General features: G+C 46.5%; 1 protein-coding gene across 4 annotated transcripts in view; it reads left to right on the top strand.

The window, feature by feature from the left end:
- Nfkb1 (nuclear factor kappa B subunit 1) overlaps positions 1–21,618 on the top strand; it is a 115,015-nt gene that overhangs the window by 72,431 nt on the left and 20,966 nt on the right. For all 4 annotated transcript variants that reach the window (XM_087635126.1, NM_001276711.2, XM_087635124.1 and 1 more), the window contains 7 exon segments: positions 5,011–5,174; positions 8,622–8,780; positions 10,440–10,544; positions 12,512–12,603; positions 15,312–15,450; positions 19,727–19,873; positions 21,359–21,448. In XM_087635126.1, coding sequence (XP_087491252.1) covers positions 5,011–5,174; positions 8,622–8,780; positions 10,440–10,544; positions 12,512–12,603; positions 15,312–15,450; positions 19,727–19,873; positions 21,359–21,448 — 896 coding nt within the window.

The following is a 21,618-nucleotide window of genomic DNA, read 5'->3' as shown; positions in this document are numbered from 1 at the left end:
ACTCCATCAAAACTTCAGCAATAGCTTCCAGATGATGATGATGGTGGTGGTGGTGGTGATGGTGATGGTGGTGGTGGTGGTGATGATGATGATGATGATGATGATGATGAGGTGATGGTGATGATGATAGTGATAATGATGATGATGATGATGATAGTAGTGGTGGTGATGGTGATGATGATGATGATGATATCTGGTCTACTGCACCAGGTTTATTGGTGGCTACAGGTTCAGGTCAGCCTGGGTCACTTCATATAAAACTGATGCCATCCTCCATCCCAGAGAATGTGATTTCACAGAGCACTGTATAGCCTCAGCACTCCTCAGAGTTAACTGACAGGTTTGTTTTAAAAATTCAGATTCCAAGGGTTTGGAAAAAGCCCCAGGTTTTTAGTAAATCCTAAAATAATGCCAGTGTTGCTTGTCTAAAGACAAGCCCGTGTTTTGACCGTGAGAGTAAGAAGCAAGGTTGTGGTTTCAGCCCTTTTACTAGTGGATATAGCCTTTCTGTTTTTAAAATGTCATTGCTGCAATATTCCTCCTCTCAAACGTTCATTTCTGTGAATTTTGATAATCAGGTGACTACTCCCATTAAGAACGCAGTGGTTCCTGAGCCCAGAATCTCCTTAGTGCCTCTTTGTATTCAGCTCCTGCCCTCCACTTCACCGAAGGTCTTCACACATACACATGAGGTTTCCTTAACTATGGTTTTGCCTTTTCAGAATTGCACACCATAGAGTCATACAATGCAAAGCCTTTAGAGTAAAGCCTTTCCCTCAGCACCGGGCACGTAAGCCCTCCATGTTGTTGCTCTGTGAATCTGCCCTCGCTTCCTCTGGTCACTATGGCATGACATTGTACTGATGCCTACAATGCGTTACCCACATGTCTGTTCAAGGACATCTGGTTCTCTCCGGGTAGTGAAGATAAGGCGCTTTGTTTGTGAGCCTACGTTCTCATTTCCCTTGGGTAAATATTGAGGAACAGAATGACAAAGATACAGGCTACAGAAATGATACTCACCAGAACGTGCCACGTCCTTTTCCGAAGTGGCTAAAGCACTGTGTATTCCTCATATACTCGTATTCGCCATGCCAATAACAGCCTACTCTCATTCTCTTTGACATTTTATTGTAAACACCTCAAATATTTTCAAAGTAAAAGAATATCATAACGAGTTGCCCATAACCCAGCACCAACAATGAAGTATTACGTTTCCAAACTTGATTAAATACATTCTTATACCTGGGTATCTTTTGGCCACTGCTATCTAACTGTATTATGATAGGAGGATAGTTTATATAACTTGTATCATTTTAAACTGACTGATGCCTGTTTTATGGCTAAGAAAACAATCACTGTTATTTTAACAGTGTGCCCACTGTCGACTGGTAGCGTAGATGGTCCGTAAATGTCAGCTGGGCCCAGGAGCTAGAGTGTTAGTCTAGTCTTATATCCTTATAGCTTTTTGTGTATTAATTCTGTCCATGCCAGAGAGGGATGTTGGAACCACTGACTCATTTATAGATACGTCTTACTTTTCTTTCATTATTGAAAGATTTTTTTTGCTTCCTACCATGTGGAGCTTTCTGGTACCAGATACATAAATAGTTAGGGTTCTTAAGCTTTCTTGATGAATTGATATTACTGTCAGTACAAAATAATCAATCAATTCCCTTCCATCTTTGCTAATGTCATTGGCTCTCGAACTCCACCTCGGCTGATAATAATACACTGAGCTTGGTGTCACTGTCTGTAAGACGTTCTGTGTTGTATGCATGTGAACTTGCCCTTCCCTGATCCAGGCCTTTTATGCTGTCGTGTCACAGAGTTTACATCTACTTACATTAAAAATTCTACATCTTTTGGGGAATTTTTTTTGTTTTGTGGGGTTTTTATTTCCCTAGACAAAAAAGTAACTTTTATGTAAGTTGTATAAACTAGGGGACTTGAATCTTATACTTACACACATTGGAATTTGCATTGCTCCTCGTCCTGTTTAATAGGTCAAGATTTCTATCAGGTATCATCCTCCCTGACCTGCATCGCTTCTATCTGGTATCTCCTCTCCAGCCTGCATCACTTCTATCTGGTATCTCCTCTCCGGCCTGCATCACTTCTATCTGGTATCTCCTCTCCGGCCTGCATCACTTCTATCTGGTATCTCCTCTCCGGCCTGCATCACTTCTATCTGATATCTCCTCTCCAGCCTGCATCACTTCCCCGTGTTACTGATCTGAGGCTGATGAGTTCCTTTTGGTTTAGGTCTGAAAGTCCTCCCTTCGTCTTCTCTGTTCAAAGGCGGTTTCTGGAGAGCAGAGGATTTTAAGTTGACAATGTGTTCTTTCCTGTCCAGCTTTTATGTTGATTCGCTGTCTTAGGACTTGACCTGTTTCCAGCGAGAGCTCTCGGTGCACCTATCCCAGTCGTACACCTACCCATCCTGGTCCTGCTGTTCCCAGGGTGTGACCGTTGCTCTCAAAGTGTCTCTGACCTCTCTCCAGCCCTGGTTGTGAGCAGTGTGAGTTTCAGTGGATTTGAGAATGGTTTTTCTGTTTAAGTTTGAGCTTTCAGTTCTCTTAGATCTTCAGATTTACGTTTTTGTTAAATCTTAAAACTTTTCAACTGTTAAGTTTCCTGTTCACTATTTTTCTATATGCACCCCCTACCCCCCCACCTGCGCTTCCATTCCTGTTCTCTGTCTTTCCGTCTCTCAGACTAGGGTTGAGTTGACACAATTACTAAGAAAATACCCTCTGAATAGTGCAGGTGATGCTTCATATGCTTTGAGGCTTCTTGGTCCAGCTCTGTATGGTCTCTGAGAACAGCCTAACAGGGCTTCCTCACAAATGTCATTGACCACCTAAGGTGGACTCTTGAACAGCTGTGATGCTCTGGCTGTAAAATCCCAGTCTCCTTAACCTCGAGGCTTTGCCTCTCTCTGCAACTGCAGAACACTGGCTCTCTGGGTTCCTCTTCCCTTCCTGCAACCTGGGCACTAAGCCAGGTAATTATAAGAGTGTCTCTCTCTCTCTCTCTCTCTCTCTCTCTCTCTCTCTCTCTCTCTCTGTGTGTGTGTGTGTGTGTGTGTGTGTGTGTGTGTGTGTGTGTGTGTGTGTGTTCTGTGTCACCTGTGCCCAGAGCATGACAACGATTTTCTCATGTGTTATGGTTACTTAATTCTCGAGGGTCAGTCTCGGTCTATATTACTCCACTGTGACCTGTGGAGGAACACGGGTGTGTATTGTTTACTAGGGTAAATCCTCACTTTGCGATTCACACAATAAATAAGCCCGATGCCTTCCTCCAGACGTGAGGCTAGGTTACGTATAAGAATGTGAAGTGCAGCTGAGGTGCCGGTCACTGTGTGATTCTGTGCTCCTAGCGGGGTCGAGGTCTGCACAAGAGTGAGGCCCAAAAGGGCAGGCATGAGAGCGGCTGCTCCTGAGGCCTGCCTGGACCTCTAAGCACCTGAGCAGGTTGGGTGCATTGCTGTTTGTGTCGCTCCATTCAAGCTTTCCCTGTACTCAGCAGGCATTTGCTGAGGACCCACAGGTCAGCCTGTGTTCTAGAGCTGGATGGAGATCTCCGTCCTAAAGGAGCTGTGGGAATACGACCTGTTTACTTCTCTCTGTGTCCCTGTAACTCGCTCCACCTCTGGGCTCCTGTCTGTGTGTCTGTTCCCTTCTGCCTTTACCTCCTCTCTTTGCTTTCTCTAATTCATATGACCTTTGCACAATAGCTCGTTCTCATGCGTGCGGGCAAGTTGAGTTGTTGTGTGTGTGTGTGCGTGTGTGTGTGTGTGTGTGTGTGTCTGCCTCTCTGTCTACATCTTTCCGTCTGAGTGTTTGTCAGGGGAGGCTGTTGGTCTGTGTATCTCTGTATGTCAGAGTCAGAGCCCAGAGAACAGCTATGGGTGCTGCTTCTCCCCCGCCCTCCTTTGTGGGTTCTAGGGATTGAACTCAGTCAACAAGCTTGGCAGCCAGAGTCCTTACTAACTTAGCCATCTCACTGACCCACATCTCTTTCTCCCTTCTACTAATATTTATTTTACTTTCAGAGTAAAAATCTTTACAAACATCTATATACCTCTGAGAGACCTGGGCCCTGCACTTTTCTCTTTGAATTCATCTGTCACCTTGACTCTGCTCCTTATCCTCAGCCCATATGTTACCTTTCTGCCACTATAGAAAACAGCAGAGTAGTCCTGCTATGGGGTCTTCACACTCAACAGAGTGGTCATGCTATGGGGTCTTTACACTCACCAGAGTGAACCTGCTGTGGGGTCTTCACACTCACCAGAGTGCTCATGCCTTGATGTCTTCACACTCAAGAGTGGTCATACTGTGGGGTCTTCATACTCACCAGAGTGGACCTGCTGTGGGGTCTTCACACTCACCAGAGTGGACCTGCTGTGGGGTCTTCACACTCACCAGAGTGGTCATACTGTGGGGTCTTCACACTCACCCTGTCTGCAACTGCGATATTCATCATCTAAAATCCACTTCTTCCACTGATCTCCCTCAGGACTGGCTCAGCAGTGATCTTCTCAGAATCCTATCTTGGTTCTCCCTGTCCGGCTCTCCTATCCTCTCACCCCTCCTGGTCCTGTTTTCTTTTCCTTGGTTACATGTGTCTCTCTCTCAGTTACATGCTGAAATCTGTCATTAGGTGTGCTAGCATGTGCATTATGTGAGAGCTTCCCCTAGTAAAGCATACATACAAGTGTACCCATACTCCTTGACTCTTGATTTGACATCTAAGATGCTCTGAGACCCAAGGTGCTTCCGGTTTACCACCTGTTACTAACCTGGTTTAACCTGGCCTGACTCATATGCTGTGTGATGTATGCCACATATTATTCTCATAACATAAAGCCCCAAACTCATCTCACTCGGGTTTGTGTAAGTTGCCGAGCGCTGTCTCCTGAACTGAAGGCCGCTTGCCCTCCAGTCGTGGCCTGCCTAACTTCTGGTTCTTTTCGCTGTTCCTCTCACTGCTTTTCTCCAGCTTTGCAAACCTGGGAATACTTCACGTGACTAAGAAAAAGGTATTCGAAACACTGGAAGCACGGATGACAGAGGCGTGTATAAGGGGCTATAACCCTGGACTTCTGGTGCATTCTGACCTTGCCTATCTACAGGCAGAAGGCGGAGGAGACCGGCAACTCACAGGTGAGCAAGCTTATCCAGCCCTCGTAAGGCTCCTGTGTTCTGAGAAGAGGAGTGTAAACCGGCGGGCCAGGCTGTCGGAGGGAAAGGCTCGGTGCAGCCGGGCCATTCCTTTCTGTGCCGTGCACAGTGGAGAAGCAGTGCCCGCACACAGAGACTCCCCGGGCTTGTTCTCGCCTTTCTCCGTGCAGTGGGTGGTGTAGAGAAGTGCATTTCCCTACTCCCTCATATTCTATGTGTACCTTAACTCCTAACAAGAGTAGGAGGTGAAACTGGGGTGAGCAGACAATATGTACAACACTCCAGAGAAAATGCAGGTTACCTTTGATGGCTTTTAGGCAATTTAATAAGACTGCTATATAAAATTTTACTGACGGTTTAAAGAATTTCAGGCCAAAGTAACCAAAAGGAAAAAGAAAACTCCATTATTAAAATTAAAGATGAAAATCAGGGAAACATTACTAGAGATACCAGTCAAACCCAGAGAATCATTAGGACATGCTTTGAAAACATATATTCCAACAGATAAGATTGTCTCACAGAAATGGATACGTTCACAGGTACATCTGACCTGCCAGTGTTAAACTAAGAAGATAGAAACAACTTACACACATGTAAGACAAGCGATAAAATGTCTCCCCACTGAAAAAGGCCGAGTCCCAAATGGGATCACAGCTGAAGTCTACCAGATCTTTGAAGAGATAACAAATTCTCCTCAATTGGTCCATAAAGTAGAAAGGAAAATAATATTACTAAACTCGTCTTCCAAAGCCAGTGTTACCTTTATACCCAAACCAGGTAAAAGTAGAACAGAAAAAAAGAAAGAAAAAGAAAAGGATAAGCCAATTCATACATTCCCAATAAAATAATACAAACCCAACTCACCAACACATTAAAAAGACTGTTGACATGATCACGTTGGCTTCATCTGTAGAATAAAGAATGTTCGGCGTATGAAACCCATACACGGAAGGACATGAACAGACCTGAGAGCAGAAATCACGTGTCATCAGAATAGATGCAAAAGGCTTTGAGCAAAGAACAACATCCTTTTATGATTTAAAAAAAATGAAATAAGAGAGCTGCACCTCAACATACTAAAGGATTTATACAATAGACCTATAGCCAATATCACACTAAGGAGAAAAGCTGGAAACACTTCCTTTGAAAGTAGACTAAGACAAGGTGTCCCTTTGCCACTCTTACTCAAAATAAAACTTAGCCAAAGTGATGAGGCAAGAGAATGACGTAAGAGGTATACAAATGGGAAAGGAAGAGATCAAAATGGCCCTCTCTGCAGACGATAGAATTCTATACACGAGACCCGCACGGCTGCACTGGGGAGGCCGAGCTCTGATAAAGGATCAGAGTGCATAATCACCACACCAAGCCCGTGGTTTTCCTATATCAGTTGTGAGCATGCTGAGAAGGAGATCAGCAGGGTCAGAAGCGAGCGCTGTCACAGCCGTCCAATAGCATCAACATATGTAAATAAAACTCCTGGCAATAAAGTAACCATGTGAAAAACCCTTTATGATGAAAATGTTAAGACACCGAAGAAGGAAACAGATGATGGAAGGCCTCCTGTGCTCCTGGGAGTCAGCAGAATTAATACCACAAAATATTACCAAGTGTGGTCTATGTGGATGCAATCCACAATCCCAATACCACTCCTCATAGAAATTAAAGTTCATCTGGAACCGCAAAAGGTCTCGGACAGCCAAAGCTATCGGATAATAAAATGGATATTGTTAGAGGTAGCACACTTGCTGACTTTCAGGTTACACTACAGAGCTGTAGTAACGCAACCAGCATGGAAGGGCCATCCAAACAGACGTGTAAATCAGCGGAATCAGAGAGTCAGCCACCGCAGCCAGCTGCTACCTGAGAAAGACGCCCAAATGTGCAGTAGAGAAAAGACGGCCTGTAGAGGGAGTGGTGCCAGGGAAACCAGATAGATCCCCGGCTCCTACCGCACAGATCAATTCAACACGGATCACAGATCTTGATGTAAAAGTGATTGGTCTGAAACTGCTAAGGGAAAACAGAGAGAAAGCACTTCATGATGTAGGCAAGGACTGTCTGAAAAGGGCTCCAGCAGGTCAGGAAATAAAAGCAAGAACCAGCAAATGAGATTAAAAGACTTCTCTACAGCAGAGGAAGCAGTTTCCTGAGCTGAAGAGACAGCCTTCGAGGGGGGGGTAAAGAGTTGTTGCCAGCTATGTAGCTGACAGATTAATATCTAGGTTATATAAAAAAAAACTCAAAAAATTAAATTCCGGAAACCAAACTACCCAGTACATAAATGTGCTGAGGAGCAAGAGAGGGCTCTCCAACGACGACACAGGCAGCCAGCAAACGCGAAAGCAGGCTTCACACCCTTAGTCTTCCGAATCGCTCTGAGGTCCCACCTCATCCAGGTCAGAGGTGACTAAGGGAACAGATACAGGAACTTGCAGCACAGTTCAGGTGGCACAGGGCTTGCCCATTGCTCAGGAAGTCCTGGGTTTGATTCCCAGCACAACCTACAAACAGACAGGGCAGCGCACACTCCCAGACGAGTTCAAGGTCATCCTCAAGGGCATATAGCAGATGTTTCAGCAGGTAATCCACACAAAGCCTGCTGGCCTGAATTCTCTCTCCAGGACCCACATGATGGAAGGAGAGAACCACCTCCCTCAGGTTGCCCTTCGACCTATACACACGTGTGTGGGGCCAAAGAATGCAAATATATAAATAAGAAAATCAAAATAGAGATTCAGAATAAAGTGAAGTAAAAGTCGAGCTTCAGAGACACGGCTATCCACTGCTGTGTATGGTGGCAAAACTCTTAAGTCAGCATACTGCAACATACATGGTTGCTTGCACATTCGTGTTTATTGCAGCCATATTCAAGAGTCACAAAAAATAGCTCTCCATCAGCAGATGATGGATTAAGAAAATATGACATATATGAATAATGGGGTTTTCTTCAGCCATTAGAAAAAAAGGAAGAAACATATACAGAGTAGTGTGTACAGCTGGAGATCACTGTACCAAGAGAAATAAGCCGTACCAGAGAGGACGAACATCACCTACTGTCTCTCTTGTTTCCAGATCCTAGATTGTATAGAGATGTGTGTAAGATTATTTGCATATGCGCGAGTAAGATATGAAAGTAAGAGGAAGGCGTTCCGTTGGTAGGGAGGGGAGGAGTGGGAATGGGCGAGCAGGGAGAGGATGCTTTGGGTATGGCCGCAGTGCTTGTTCTGGTAGGATGAAAATGCTTTTTGGAGAGGCTGTCACTGTGAACATGGAGCATATGCCAAGAAGGGCTTTAAGGAAGTGTTTCTAGGGGAAAGAGTTGGTCTCGGAGGCCATGTTCTTTGTTCGGGCTTCCTGAAAACAGAGTGTTAAATGCTCACATGCTCACCCGCCTGGGCATAGACAAACTGTTCTCTGTGACCCTAGACAGAGAGAAGGAGATCATCCGCCAGGCAGCTCTGCAGCAGACCAAGGAGATGGACCTCAGTGTGGTGCGCCTCATGTTCACAGCCTTCCTCCCCGACAGCACGGGCAGCTTCACGCGGAGACTGGAACCTGTGGTGTCAGACGCCATCTATGACAGCAGTGAGTACTCCGTCCCAAGGCAGGACTCCGTCCCAAGGTGGGGCAGCTTCACCTAGCAGCAAGTTGGAGGGCAGCCCACCACACACATACTCCTCAGAGTAAGGGGAGTCTGAGGCCCACAGACAGGGACCTAATCACATGGAGCTTCTATCAGATTGTCTATGAGGTGTGAATACCGCAGTCTAGGGTAAAGGGTCGATATCCAGTTAAGCATCTTAAGAACATGTCTGCCAAGGTAGCACTCTTCCCTCTGGGAATGCGTTCATTATACTCTTTACACGTAACATCAATAGATTGCCGGTGCTCTAAAAAATGACCTTCATGAATCAGAGAAAGAACTGGAAGGGCTTGAAGGGGCTCGAGACCCCATATGAACAACAATGCCAAGCAACTAGAGCTTCCAGGGACTAAGCCACTACCTAAAGACTATACATGGACTGACCCTGGACTCTGACCTCATAGGTAGCAATGAATATCCTAGTAAGAGCACCAGTCGAAGGGGAAGCCCTGGGTCCTGCTAAGACTGAACCCCCAGTGAACTAGATTGTTGGGGGGAGGGCGGCAATGGGGGGAGGATGGGAAGGGGAACACCCATAAAGGAGAGGAGGGGGAGGGATTAGGGGGATGTTTGCCCGGAAACCGGGAAAGGGAATAACACTCGAAATGTAAATAAGAAATACTCAAGTTAATAAAAAAAAAAAAAGACCTTCATTTTTGCCCCTGCCAGCACCAAAGAAAAATTAATAAAAGACAAGTGTTATTCTTATCTGTCTTTACCCGCCCCCATGGAAATACATTTATTAAGACAGGAACATCACAGTGACTAAATAAATAAATACTAGGTCAAAAACGTCTTTCAGGCTGTGGATAGTAGAATACTGAGGGTTTCCAGTAACCTGTAGCATTTACTGTGTAACTCTATTTTTCTGTGCGCATTGGGCTGAGCAAACAGTTGTTTAATGGACCCTAATACAGTAGCCTCATTGAAAGGTTGCAGAATACGATGTACAAGGAGACCCCATGTTCCTTGTCCATCGTCTCATTGGTTTGTCTGATCTAAACAAGTGTGGGGGGAAGTGGAAAGTCCATTGAGTGAAGAAGAGTTACTCAACGGAGACCCTTGAGCTGCAGCTGTTGGAGATTTTACAGGGGGAAGTTTTGTCCCACTCACTACTACAGACGGCTTTGCCCCAAACCACACAGAAGGCAACTTAGGTTGGGGAAAAGAAACAGAATGTCTTCACTTTTCTTTGAAGAATTAAAAAAAAAAAAATGAGTAGCTGAAAATGTACTTTTCTTAAAATGTTTAGGAATTTTATAAATGACATAGTTAGCGTGAAGCAAGCCAGCCAGCGGTCTGGCAGTTCTGGGAACATCAGGAGACTTTCTCCTTCCACACCAGCCTGTGTGCTAGCGGGGAAGCCAGATGCTATCATCCAGAGAAGCAGATTCCACCATCCCTTCCCGATCTGCTCCTTTCTGCCTCCCCCGTCTGGGGGACAATGAGTGGCCCAGACCCAAGAAGTGCTCCTAGTACTTTGGAAGCCTTTCTTGGCTCTAGTTGTGTCTTCCTAAAAGCAGTAAGAGTGAGCGCCTTCATCGAATCTCTCTGAGGCTAACGCTAAGCCAGGATGTGCTTTCTCTTCTCCCTTTGGACAGAAGCCCCCAACGCGTCCAACCTGAAGATCGTAAGAATGGACAGAACAGCAGGCTGCGTGACGGGAGGGGAAGAAATCTATCTTCTCTGTGACAAGGTCCAGAAAGGTATGTGCACGCCCGGCCTTGGGTTGTCAGTTCTCTTGGAGTCCCGCAGAGCTGACCACGGGTGTTCTCCTTTTGCCGTGGGAGTCTCAGAAAACAGTCCCAAGTGTAAAATGTGTTGTTTCTGTACAGCCTGGGTATACAGTTCAACTTCTCGCAGAAGTAACGGCTTAGTGGTTATACAAAGACACATTCAGCACTCGGGTTCCTAGTAAACTTGGTTCCCTGCACTCGGTTAAGTGACTCTTAGGATCTGAGTGTTACATCACATAAAAATCGCAGATTCCGCTTCTTTTTCTGTGCTGTGTTGTAACATGGAGAGAGCTTCCTCATGTCACTGTGATGCCTAGTAGGAAGGAGAAGGGTGACGCACACAGGGTCCTCAGCATGTTTCCTTCATTTCACACTTCGAGAAGTTCCTAAGGCTTGCCTAAGATATGGATGCTAGTACAAGGGTAGCTACTTTCCCAATCTTTGCTTTAAGTAAAACCACAAATAAATACTCTTTAGTTTTAAACAAGCTTTGCATAGACCGCTGTCTCAGAGTCTCTGTCGCTGTGAGCAAAAGCAACTTGGGGAGGAGAGGACTTAGCTCTTAGTTTATAGTCTGTCATCCAGGGAAATCAGGGCAGAACACAGAACAGCTTGCCCTGCCTACTTCAACACCCAAGGCTGCCTGGCCAGGGGTGGCATTTCCCATAGTGAGCTGAGCCCTCCTGCAGAAATTATCAATAAAAAAATGCACCACAGACAAGTCTGATAAGAACAGCTCTTTCTTCCCAAGTGACTCTGGCTTGTGTCAGGTTGACATAAAACTAACGCCAGCACAGCTGGTATCAGTCCACATACAACCCACAGAGCCAAAGTCATAGTCACTTCCAGACCCCTTGCCACACGTGCCATGGGCAAAATTATCTCTATTTCATTTTTAGTCTTTATCTAAAATTTTACACTGAAACGGCTTAACATCGGAGGCCTTAGAGGACCGTGTTTCATTCTGCTACAGTGGCTGGACCACACTGTGTTCTCACCCCTGTCCCTAATGAACCTGGGGATGGGGAACCTGAGCGCCTGGGGACTCATGCTAGTGAGTGTGTGGCCTAGTTTAGAACATGGACTCAGAACCACCCTTGGGTGCCAACTAGAAATGACAAACCACCCCCTGAAGAGACATGGTGAGATGTTCCTAGAACCAGTCCTTAACAGCAGGAGGCTATCTCCAGAACTCTAAGCTTTCCTAGAACCAGTCCTTAACAGCAGGAGGCTATCTCCAGAACTCTAAGCTGGCCCCAGACTTGAATGCTCTGGACCTCCTCATCCCCCACTCCCAAGAACTGGAAGACTTCCTAACAGAAGATGCTACCAGAAAGTGAAATGTAACTTGTCACCAAACCATAGTCTTGGCTCTGAGGTATCAGTGTTTTAGATCCCTCGCCTGAAGGAGGTGGCTGGGCCACAGAGGCTCTTAGCCTCCTCTGAGAAGCATGCTTCTGCAGAGTGAGGGCAGCGTCAGCACAGCTACACCTCAGAACTGCTCCAAGCACTAGACAAGCTCATGGCCATAAAGTACTTGGCAGCACTGACCATGTGGGAAGCACCATTATGTCAGGTGTTACAGTGCTTATCTCCATATTGGGTTGAGTCTCACCTACAGGTTCTGATACTCCTCCATTCGCCTCCACAGTTCCCAGAAGTGAATGGTTGAAGCGTAGAGAACCGGGAAGTTCATACACTGACTAAAACAGAGCTTAATTGATGGGGTGAATCTAATATCCACCACTAAGAGTAAATAGTAGATCTCATTCACGGAGTAAATAGTGTATGAAGAATGGTGCAGGTCTCCTTTACTAACTCTTTTCAAAACATTTACATTTATATGAGGTAAATTTGTGTGCTTGAGGCGTTTGCTAGTGTGTTCGCCAACATCATCACACCCATTGCAATCACGTGCCTGATATGACTGCTTGCAGATGACATCCAGATTCGGTTTTATGAAGAGGAAGAAAATGGTGGAGTTTGGGAAGGATTTGGGGACTTTTCCCCCACGGATGTTCACAGACAGGTAGGTGGGTTATTGTTGCAGGTTTTATTTTAGTGTCCGTTCTGCCTTGGTAAAATCGGTGCTCAGTTTCCACGTGTTAAAAAAGGAACCATTAGAAGTCTCTTAGACATTCACACAGCAATGCTATGTTTGTGGCTCTTCCAACACAGAGCAAGGTCCTGGTGGAGCCCTGGCTGAGAGCCTGGCATGGCACCTCATTTGGTGTCTCCTACAGGCAGTGGCCCTCCGTCCTCCCAGAAAATGTTTAAGTAGTGAACACATGGCAAACCAGGAACTGTGCCAAGAAGTCTGAAGGGCTGAGGCTGATGCCATCCTGATGAGCCAGGGTCTCCCGGCTCATTGATTACATGACCAGGGTCTCTCTGCTGATTGATTACATGACCAGGGTCTCCCAGCTGATTGATTACATGACCAGAGTCTCCCAGCTGATTGATTACATGACCAGGGTCTCCCAGCTGATTGATTACATGACCAGGGTCTCCCAGCTGATTGATTACATGACCAGGGTCTCCCAGCTGATTGATTACATGACCAGAGTCTCCCAGCTGATTGATTACATGACCAGGGTCTCCCAGCTGATTGATTACATGACCAGGGTCTCCCCTCTGATTGATTACATGACCAGGATCTCCCTGCTGATTGATTACATGACCAGGGTCTCCCTACTTATTGATTACATGACCAGGGTCTCTCCTCTGATTGATTACATGACCAGGGTCTCTCCTCTGATTGATTACATGACCAGGATCTCTCCTCTGATTAATTACATGACCAGGGTCTCCCCTCTGATTGATTACATGACCAGGATCTCTCTGCTGATTGATTACATGACCCGGATCTGCTGATTGATTACATGACCCGGATCTGCTGATTGATTACATGACCAGGATCTCCCTGCTGATTGATTACATGACCAGGATCTCCCTGCTGATTGATTACATGACCAGGGTCTCCCTGCTGATTGATTACATGACCAGGGTCTCCCGGCTGATTGATTACATGACCAGAATCTCCCCTCTGATTGATTACATGACCAGGGTCTCCCAGATGATTGATTACATGACCAGGGTCTCCCTGCTGATTGATTACATGACCAGGATCTCCCTGCTGATTGATTACATGACCAGGGTCTCCCTACTTATTGATTACATGACCAGGGTCTCTCCTCTGATTGATTACATGACCAGGGTCTCCCCTCTGATTGATTACATGACCAGGATCTCTCTGCTGATTGATTACATGACCCAGATCTGCTGATTGATTACATGACCAGGGTCTCCCGGCTGATTGATTACATGACCAGGATCTCCCTGCTGATTGATTACATGACCAGGGTCTCCCTGCAGATTGATTACATGACCAGGATCTCCCTGCTGATTGATTACATGACCAGGGTCTCCCTGCTGATTGATTACATGACCAGGGTCTCCCTGCTGATTGATTACATGACCAGGGTCTCCCTGCTGATTGATTACATGACCAGGGTCTCTCTGCTGATTGATTACATGACCAGGGTCTCCCTGCTGATTGATTACATGACCAGAATCTCCCCTCTGATTGATTACATGACCAGGGTCTCCCAGATGATTGATTACATGACCAGGGTCTCCCAGATGATTGATTACATGACCAGATTTCCTAAGTGATTGATTACATGACCAGGGTCTCTCCTCTGATTAATTACATGACCAGAGTCTCCTGGCTAATTGATTACATGACCAGGATCTCTCCTCTGATTAATTACATGACCAGGATCTCCCTGCTGATTGATTACATGACCAGGATCTCCCTGCTGATTGATTACATGACCAGGGTCTCCCTGCTGATTGATTACATAACCAGGATCTCCCTGCTGATTGATTACATGACCAGGGTCTCCCAGCTGATTGATTACATGACCAGGGTCTCTCCTCTGATTAATTACATGACCAGGGTCTCCCCTCTGATTGATTACATGACCAGGATCTTTCTGCTGATTGATTACATGACCAGGATCTCCCTGCTGATTACATGATCTACCACAGCAATAGTCACTCTTTGTCAGAGACTGAGAAATGGTGTTTCAAAAAACTGTCAACAACCCAAATGTTAGCCAGCAATGACTAATGAAATAAGGCTGTGTGTATATAATGGAGAATCATACAGTTACTAGAAAAGGAGGCTCTGTGAATGTATGGAGACCTCACAAAGATTCGTAACAGTCGATACGCTCAGGAAGCCTGAGTCAATAACAGCAGCTCCCTCTAGGATCAGAAGTTAGCGCATGAATGGGGTAGGGAGGCAGGGAGAATTATCAGCACATGCTGCCCTGTGCTCCTCCTATATTGTATGAAATCCTATATCATATGAAATCTTGATCCTTATGAATGTAACCATAGAAAAAATGAAACTAAGTCTGCACAGTTCCTTATTTATCCCAGCACTTCCCAGGGTTAGCATGGGACGTGTCCTGCACAGTGTTACTCAGCATGGCTGACAGAGGCAGCCTGATGCCATCTGCTCCCACACCCAGTCCTTCTCTTGCTGTTAGGTTTTATTTTCACGGGGCCATAAGTGTGGGTATAAGGTACTAACGTGAACTTTCTCCAGGCGCTGGGTTTCAGCACACTTTTAGAGAATACATGGACGCATATAGAATGTGCCCGATGCTCACCACCACTAGAAAACAAATGTCCTACACTAATGTCTGGGTCTTTTGTACCTTGCAGTTTGCCATTGTCTTCAAAACACCGAAGTATAAGGATGTCAACATTACAAAGCCAGCTTCCGTGTTTGTTCAGCTTCGGAGAAAATCGGATTTGGAAACTAGTGAACCGAAACCCTTTCTCTACTACCCCGAAATCAAAGGTACCTGGGTGGCTTGGATCTCGCGCTTGCTCTGAAAGATCTGTGGGCCACCTCCTTTACCCAGCCTCACAGACGCTGCTGCCTGGATGTGTTCTCTTTAGTTTTGGGGACAAGGAAGGTCATATATGATGGTCATGGAATTAGCCCCAATCGTTTATGTTACTGCAGTGTTGCCAAACTCATGGGAGACCTAGACATTTGACAGCCTGTCACTGAGTTCTAGTATGGAGACATAGACATTTGACAGCCTGTCACTGAGTATTAGAATCTAGTGTGGAGACCTAGACATTTGACAGCCTGTCACTGAGTATTAGAATCTAGTGTGGAGCCATCAAGATGGCTCAGTGGGCAAAGCACATGCTGCTTAGCCTGACCTGAGTCTGAACCCCAAACCTGTGTGCTGAAGGGAGAGACCTACCTGGGAGAAGCTGTCCGTGGACCTCCACAGGCGTGCTGCAGCATGTGCAGGAGGGGGCGGGGCGGGGAGGAAAGGAAACGTGAAAAACAAACAAACAAACAGAAACTCACGGTTTTTCAGCGACTCAGCAGCCCTCAAGTTTTAAACAGAAAGCTCAGCCACTATCCAGCACAGAACTCTAAAGTGAGATAGTCGCTGTACTTCCTCACAGAGGACACATCGGAAAGGTACACTATAGTTAAAATGCAATTTATGACGCTGTCTGAAGTGATAGGCATCGTCCTCTCCTTGTAGACACTAGGCAGATGCTCTACCATTGAGCTGTAACCCAAGTTCTCCAACTATAAGTACCCAAAGCAAAGCATCCACAAACTGTATGAAGCTGTCGAGGAGACAGCCCTGGGTCCCTTGGTTGAAAGAAACATCTGAAGAGTCCCCCTACAGTGAGAAGCCATTTGCCACGTTACTGAAGATGAATAGAAGTCAAGGCTCTGCTCATAAAAGAGATGCTCTGAGGCAGAGGTGTGGCCGCTGGCGTGTGTCCAGGAAGAAATGACTCCTGTGAGTGCTGTACGGACTGAGGAAGGTTGATTTAGGTGAGGGAGGCCAGGTCCGGGCAGTGGAGTGTTTGTGGGGTAGCTGAAGGCGTTTCTTTGTCTCTGATGGCCAGGCCTGCCTGCATAGTCTGGAACGATACAGCCAGCATGTTGCTAGAATTCACTGGTGCCTCAGCAGGGCTGGAAAAGGTTCCAGCGCCCACAAGTGAGCATCCAGCAGACACTGCCATGGTGGTGCTGTGGAGACCCGGGCCTTGGGTGAAGGGAAAGGAAGAGAGAGTCAGAGTCTCAGATTGCTCTAGGGTTTCCAGAGATTGATGACATGGTTAAGTGGATAAGAGGATCAAGGGAGAAGAGCCTAAAGAGAAGCTTGGTGTAAACATATTCCAGTTGGTGTCAAGTGCAGGAAGGAGGCAGTCAGAGGCATGACGCAAGTGGGTGGAAACAGCCTTGAAAAGAATCCCCGGCCCCTACAGAGTTTGTGAAGGGATACACAGTGCAGCCTCTTTGTACCTCTCTCTGTTCTATGAGTTTTGAAAGTCGTGGTTCTGAGAAGAGATCCATGAACGTGGAGGCTACACAAGGACTGGGTCTGATAAAATCAGAAATGTCTGGCTCAGAGGCAATGAGGATGGAGAGGAGGTCACCAGGTGCAGGGTCCTAGGTAAGGTTGGGAACCACAAAGGTACAGGTGCACCAAGACCCCCAAGTGTCAGTCCCTTGAGGGCAAAGCCTGATGGTGACCAAGTTTCTGCTGTGGTGGAGCCATTTAGGAAGAATCTCTGAGAGGCTATGTCTCTTTTTGAGGTACAGCCTCCCCATTCCTGGGCCAGGTTTATGGTGAGCTCTGTGGCTGGGCTACTTCCTTCCTTGCCAGCTTGAGGTCTTCTAGATCCTTCTGTCCACACAAGGCAAAGCGAAATTACTGCTTTACCTACAGTCTCTGCCCTCTGAAAACAGGAAGAAAAAAAATAATTATTTTGCTGAGCAAAGAATAGTCTGAAATGTGCCTTCAAAATAGTGTTATCATTGCTGGTGCAGAATCATGAGAAAAAGAGGAGAAACTGCAGGTTACCTACACAGGACGTGAGCCTAGAAACCCTGAGAATTTGGTTCCCAGGCAACCGCTCCTGCTGGTGTCTGCATCCAAAGAGTACAATAGAAAAGGCCCAGCTTCCCGGGCATCCGACCCCAGCAGAGTGGGAACTTTCTAACGCCTGCATTAGAGGATGGGATTCCCTAAAGTTCTGGTCTCGTCAGCAAACCTCAGACACACATCTTCCTAGGTCAGCATGAATACGAATGGCACATGTGAAATATAAGTGAAGCTCCCCATGGTCACAGGATGAGACATCGTTTCCAAAGACACCTGTCGTGCGTTTCATGTTTCTACTGTGGAATAATATTCTATGTGAGGCCAACAGTTCACCGGCCGACTAATGGATGTAGCGATCAGTTTTGGTATAACTGGTGGGAAACTTTATAAATATCTCTACAATATTTCATTAGTTAGAAAGTAGCCAGTCTCTTCACCTCAAATTCACTCCTTCCAGTCATTTTCTTCCTAATTATCCTGGTGTGCCCAGGGTTGGTTTCCCAGGGACTGTGCTATCCCTCTTTCCCTGTCAGCTGCAGTAGACTGTCCAACATAGTCAGCCCATAAGTCCTTGTGCCTCACCGTGGGGTGACAGAAGCAAGCACCCACAGAACTAGAAAAGTCGAGATTTTTCCAAACATAGACAGTGATGAAAACCGGCATCGATCAGTCAGACACAGGACAGTTGTTAAGTATTGGCCTATTTCCTGGATAGAGAACACCGTGTTAACTGTTTAATGTGAACATAAAACCACCTTCGCTTCTCAGCCCCAAAGACAAACAAAACAACAGCAACAAAATCTGCCAAGCTACTCCCAGAGCACAAGGAAATGGGAACAAAGGAACAGGAGGATGTGGCAGATCTCCCACACAGTGACAGGACTGAGAACATGGCGGCTGAAGATCAGACAGGCCATGGCAGAACTGAGGGCACAATGGCCCGCCGATCACATTGCAGTAACAGAATTAGAGAGGACACCTGGGCCAGTGAGGAACACACACAGCGAGAGACAAGAGAAACACAGAACTCTGTGAGGAGCAGCAAGCTAAGTCTCAGAGTACCTGGTGTTCCAGAAGCCATCTTTATGTTGGACTCTAAGAGCCAAAATGTCTCTGTAGACCTTCTCTGTGTATCTAGAATCTACTGTATTTCTCTTATCACAATAACCAGTAAGGAGTGGGTCTCCATTGCCTCGTGTCTGCACTATCTTCCTTGGAGTTTGACTCTAGATGTCCTACATACAGTGATAGATGTGGCTCCTAAAACAGTGTCCTCTGAATGTCATTCTCTAAGACATGGCAGTATGTCTCCTCTAAGCAAGTTCCTCAAATTCATATTCCTGGGGCTCCTCAATGTGTGTGGCCCCAATTCTCAAGACTCTCTTTCACCCCAGACAAACACTTGCCTTTATTACCAAAAGTACCCATCCATGTTATTCCTCCAGAAATCCCTCCATGTCTTCCCAGAATATCCCCTGTTCCTTGAGCATAGTCAGTCTTTACCAAGGCTTATTGAGCCGTGAATCTGTTCTCACACGATTTCATGTGAGGGTCTGATACATCTGTCATAGTCCATTCCACTAAGTCCCTCTTTGCCTTGAAACTGAGGGTCCTCGACAGTAAAGAGGCGTGTCACGCTTCTCTCTCTCCCTGCACCTCGCTCAGTGCACGTACGTAAGAAAGGTAAGCTGGTTCCTTGCACTCGTCTCAGGCAAACAAGGACAACTGTTCAGAATGTTAGCTGGGTGGGGCGGTGCACACCTCCAATCCTAGCATTCACCGGGCAGAGGCAGTTGACTCTGTGTTCAGAACCAAACTCGTCTACATAGTAAGTTCCAGGCAGCTAGTGCTACATGGTGAGGCTCTTATCTCAGAGTAAATAAAGCAGTAAAAGTGCTTTTTATTAAAAAAAAAAAAAATGTGCGTCTTTGGGTTATCTAAATCTTGAGGCGCAATGAGCTCTCTCACCAGCACTGGGAACTTAGGGAACGTGGCACAGTGGAGTTGGGTGTGTGCCACACTGTGGTCTCTGAGGCGAGCTCTCGGTCTTCTTGTCCTTTGGAATAAATACCGTGCTTCCTCCTTGGGTGCCTGTTATTTCCCTTTAATGCATTTAAAAATACCATGCGAATCAATCGTCTCTCTGTGGCTGCTGGTGGAACCCAATCAGTCTTTCCCTTCTGGTTTCCCTTCCTGTAAATGCAGACAAGGAGGAAGTACAGAGGAAACGCCAGAAGCTCATGCCCAACTTCTCCGACAGTTTCGGCGGCGGCAGTGGAGCGGGAGCGGGTGGCGGAGGCATGTTCGGTAGTGGCGGTGGCGGTGGAGGGAGTACCGGAAGTCCTGGCCCAGGTACGAGAAACATCTCTCCTGTCTAAAGCCTTTCATGTTAAGGAGGGGACAGGTCTCCTTCCCAGGTATCCAAACATGCCTGCCCATTGAGTGTTGGTGACATTTACTAACCATCAGATTTCAAATTAATGGAATATTTCCTACAGGCGTAAAAAAAAATTTTCAAAGAAATATATGTTCATCTTAAGGCACAGCTCCCCCCCCCCCGCCCGCACACCCCCCTCATCCAGTTTCACTTTCTGTGGTTTCAGTTACACGCGGTCAGCTCGAGTCTAAAAATATTACCATTGTGTTGACAGAGAGAGAGACCACATGCACAAAACTGTTTTCACAGTCGGCTGTTATGGCTGTTACTCTGAGCTACTGTTCTTCATCTCCTTCTGTCTTTTTACATTGTCACCTTTACCTGGGTCTGTATGTGTCTGTAGCTTTAAGGATGGATACTCTGGGGGCACTGGGTTTCATATTATCTCTTTCGGGATAATATGTAAACTGTAAGAAAAAAGCCAACTGAAGTGTTCCTGGAAGAAAACCTTTCTCGAGTCACTTTTGAGTATTTCTCCCTCCCTACCCCTATTCTTTTGGAGGAGCAGTTGGTCCGTTATTCTGGGGAAGCAGCTCTCATACCCACTGCATGGTAGACGGGTACACTATGACTGCACAGCATAGTCCCCTCCAGGGCAGCGCTCTGACGGTGCGTGCACTGCCCCTCCTAACTGCCACGCACATAGGTAGCACAGTGAATATTTATGAGCTTCTCGTGGGCACAGCTGGGATCCCCACGCGTGGATTCCAACCGTCTATTTATGTCAGCTTTTGACCAGCGTTGCGTCATGCTTACGGGTGCCGGGTGACGCCGCTGTCGCCTCAGATGTTAGCTTAAGCATTTCTATGGAAACGCAGTTCTTCTAGAAGCGTACTTAAGTGCGCTGTTCAATGACTCATACCTATAGCATAACTGACTTCAGTGCTGTTTCCTGTTTTCTGTGTAAGATACCGTGCTGAGCATGGCTTTCCTTTATTCCAGATAACCTGTAAACGCTTCAAACTGTATGTCAGAGAGTGTGGTGTTAAGTGCTGGCTGGTCCTCCAGAGAAATTTATCATTCATCTTTCCACTGAAAATGAATGTGCTGACCATTTTTTCCACTAAAGTATCAGTATATTACTGTACTGGGTTTTCCTCACCAGGGGTCATCCTATGTTACTGTAGGTCTGAATCTTGGTGTGATGGCTTACCATCAGCTTTTCCCTTCTCTGGCAGGAGAGGGCCTGCTCCGCATTAAGTCATCCAGGCTGCCAGTCTGGGCACTGCCTGGGTTGCCACAGTGAAACTGAACTGTCCGTTTCCCACAGTGTACCCTGCTAACTCTGGCGGAGCCTGTGTAGGCCAGCGCCTCCCCACACCAAGGCCTGCCTCCCCTGAGTGGGTCACCATAGTGTTAAAAATCTCCCTGATGTTCCCTTTGTCTCATTGCTGGTTCAGGGTATGGCTTCCCGCACTATGGATTTCCTGCTTACGGTGGGATTGCATTCCATCCCGGAGCCACTAAATCCAACACAGGCATCACCCATGGTAAGTCAGAGCTGAGTACCAAGAACACTGCGTGGGCATCAGGATGGTCCTTAAAAGCTTGAGGAAATAACTTTCCGGTAAATCCGTACTTGACGTTATTCTAGGACAGCATAAGGAACACTCCTGACACATATCTGCTCATCACACTGTATTTATGGAAGCAGAACAGA

This window comes from Rattus norvegicus, chromosome 2, assembly GCF_021556685.1.
Source record: "Rattus norvegicus strain SHRSP/BbbUtx chromosome 2, alternate assembly SHRSP_T2T, whole genome shotgun sequence".
Lineage (NCBI taxonomy): Eukaryota > Metazoa > Chordata > Mammalia > Rodentia > Muridae > Rattus > Rattus norvegicus.
The sequence above is the reverse complement of the archived record's forward strand: the minus strand, read 5'-3'. Positions and strand labels throughout refer to the sequence as shown.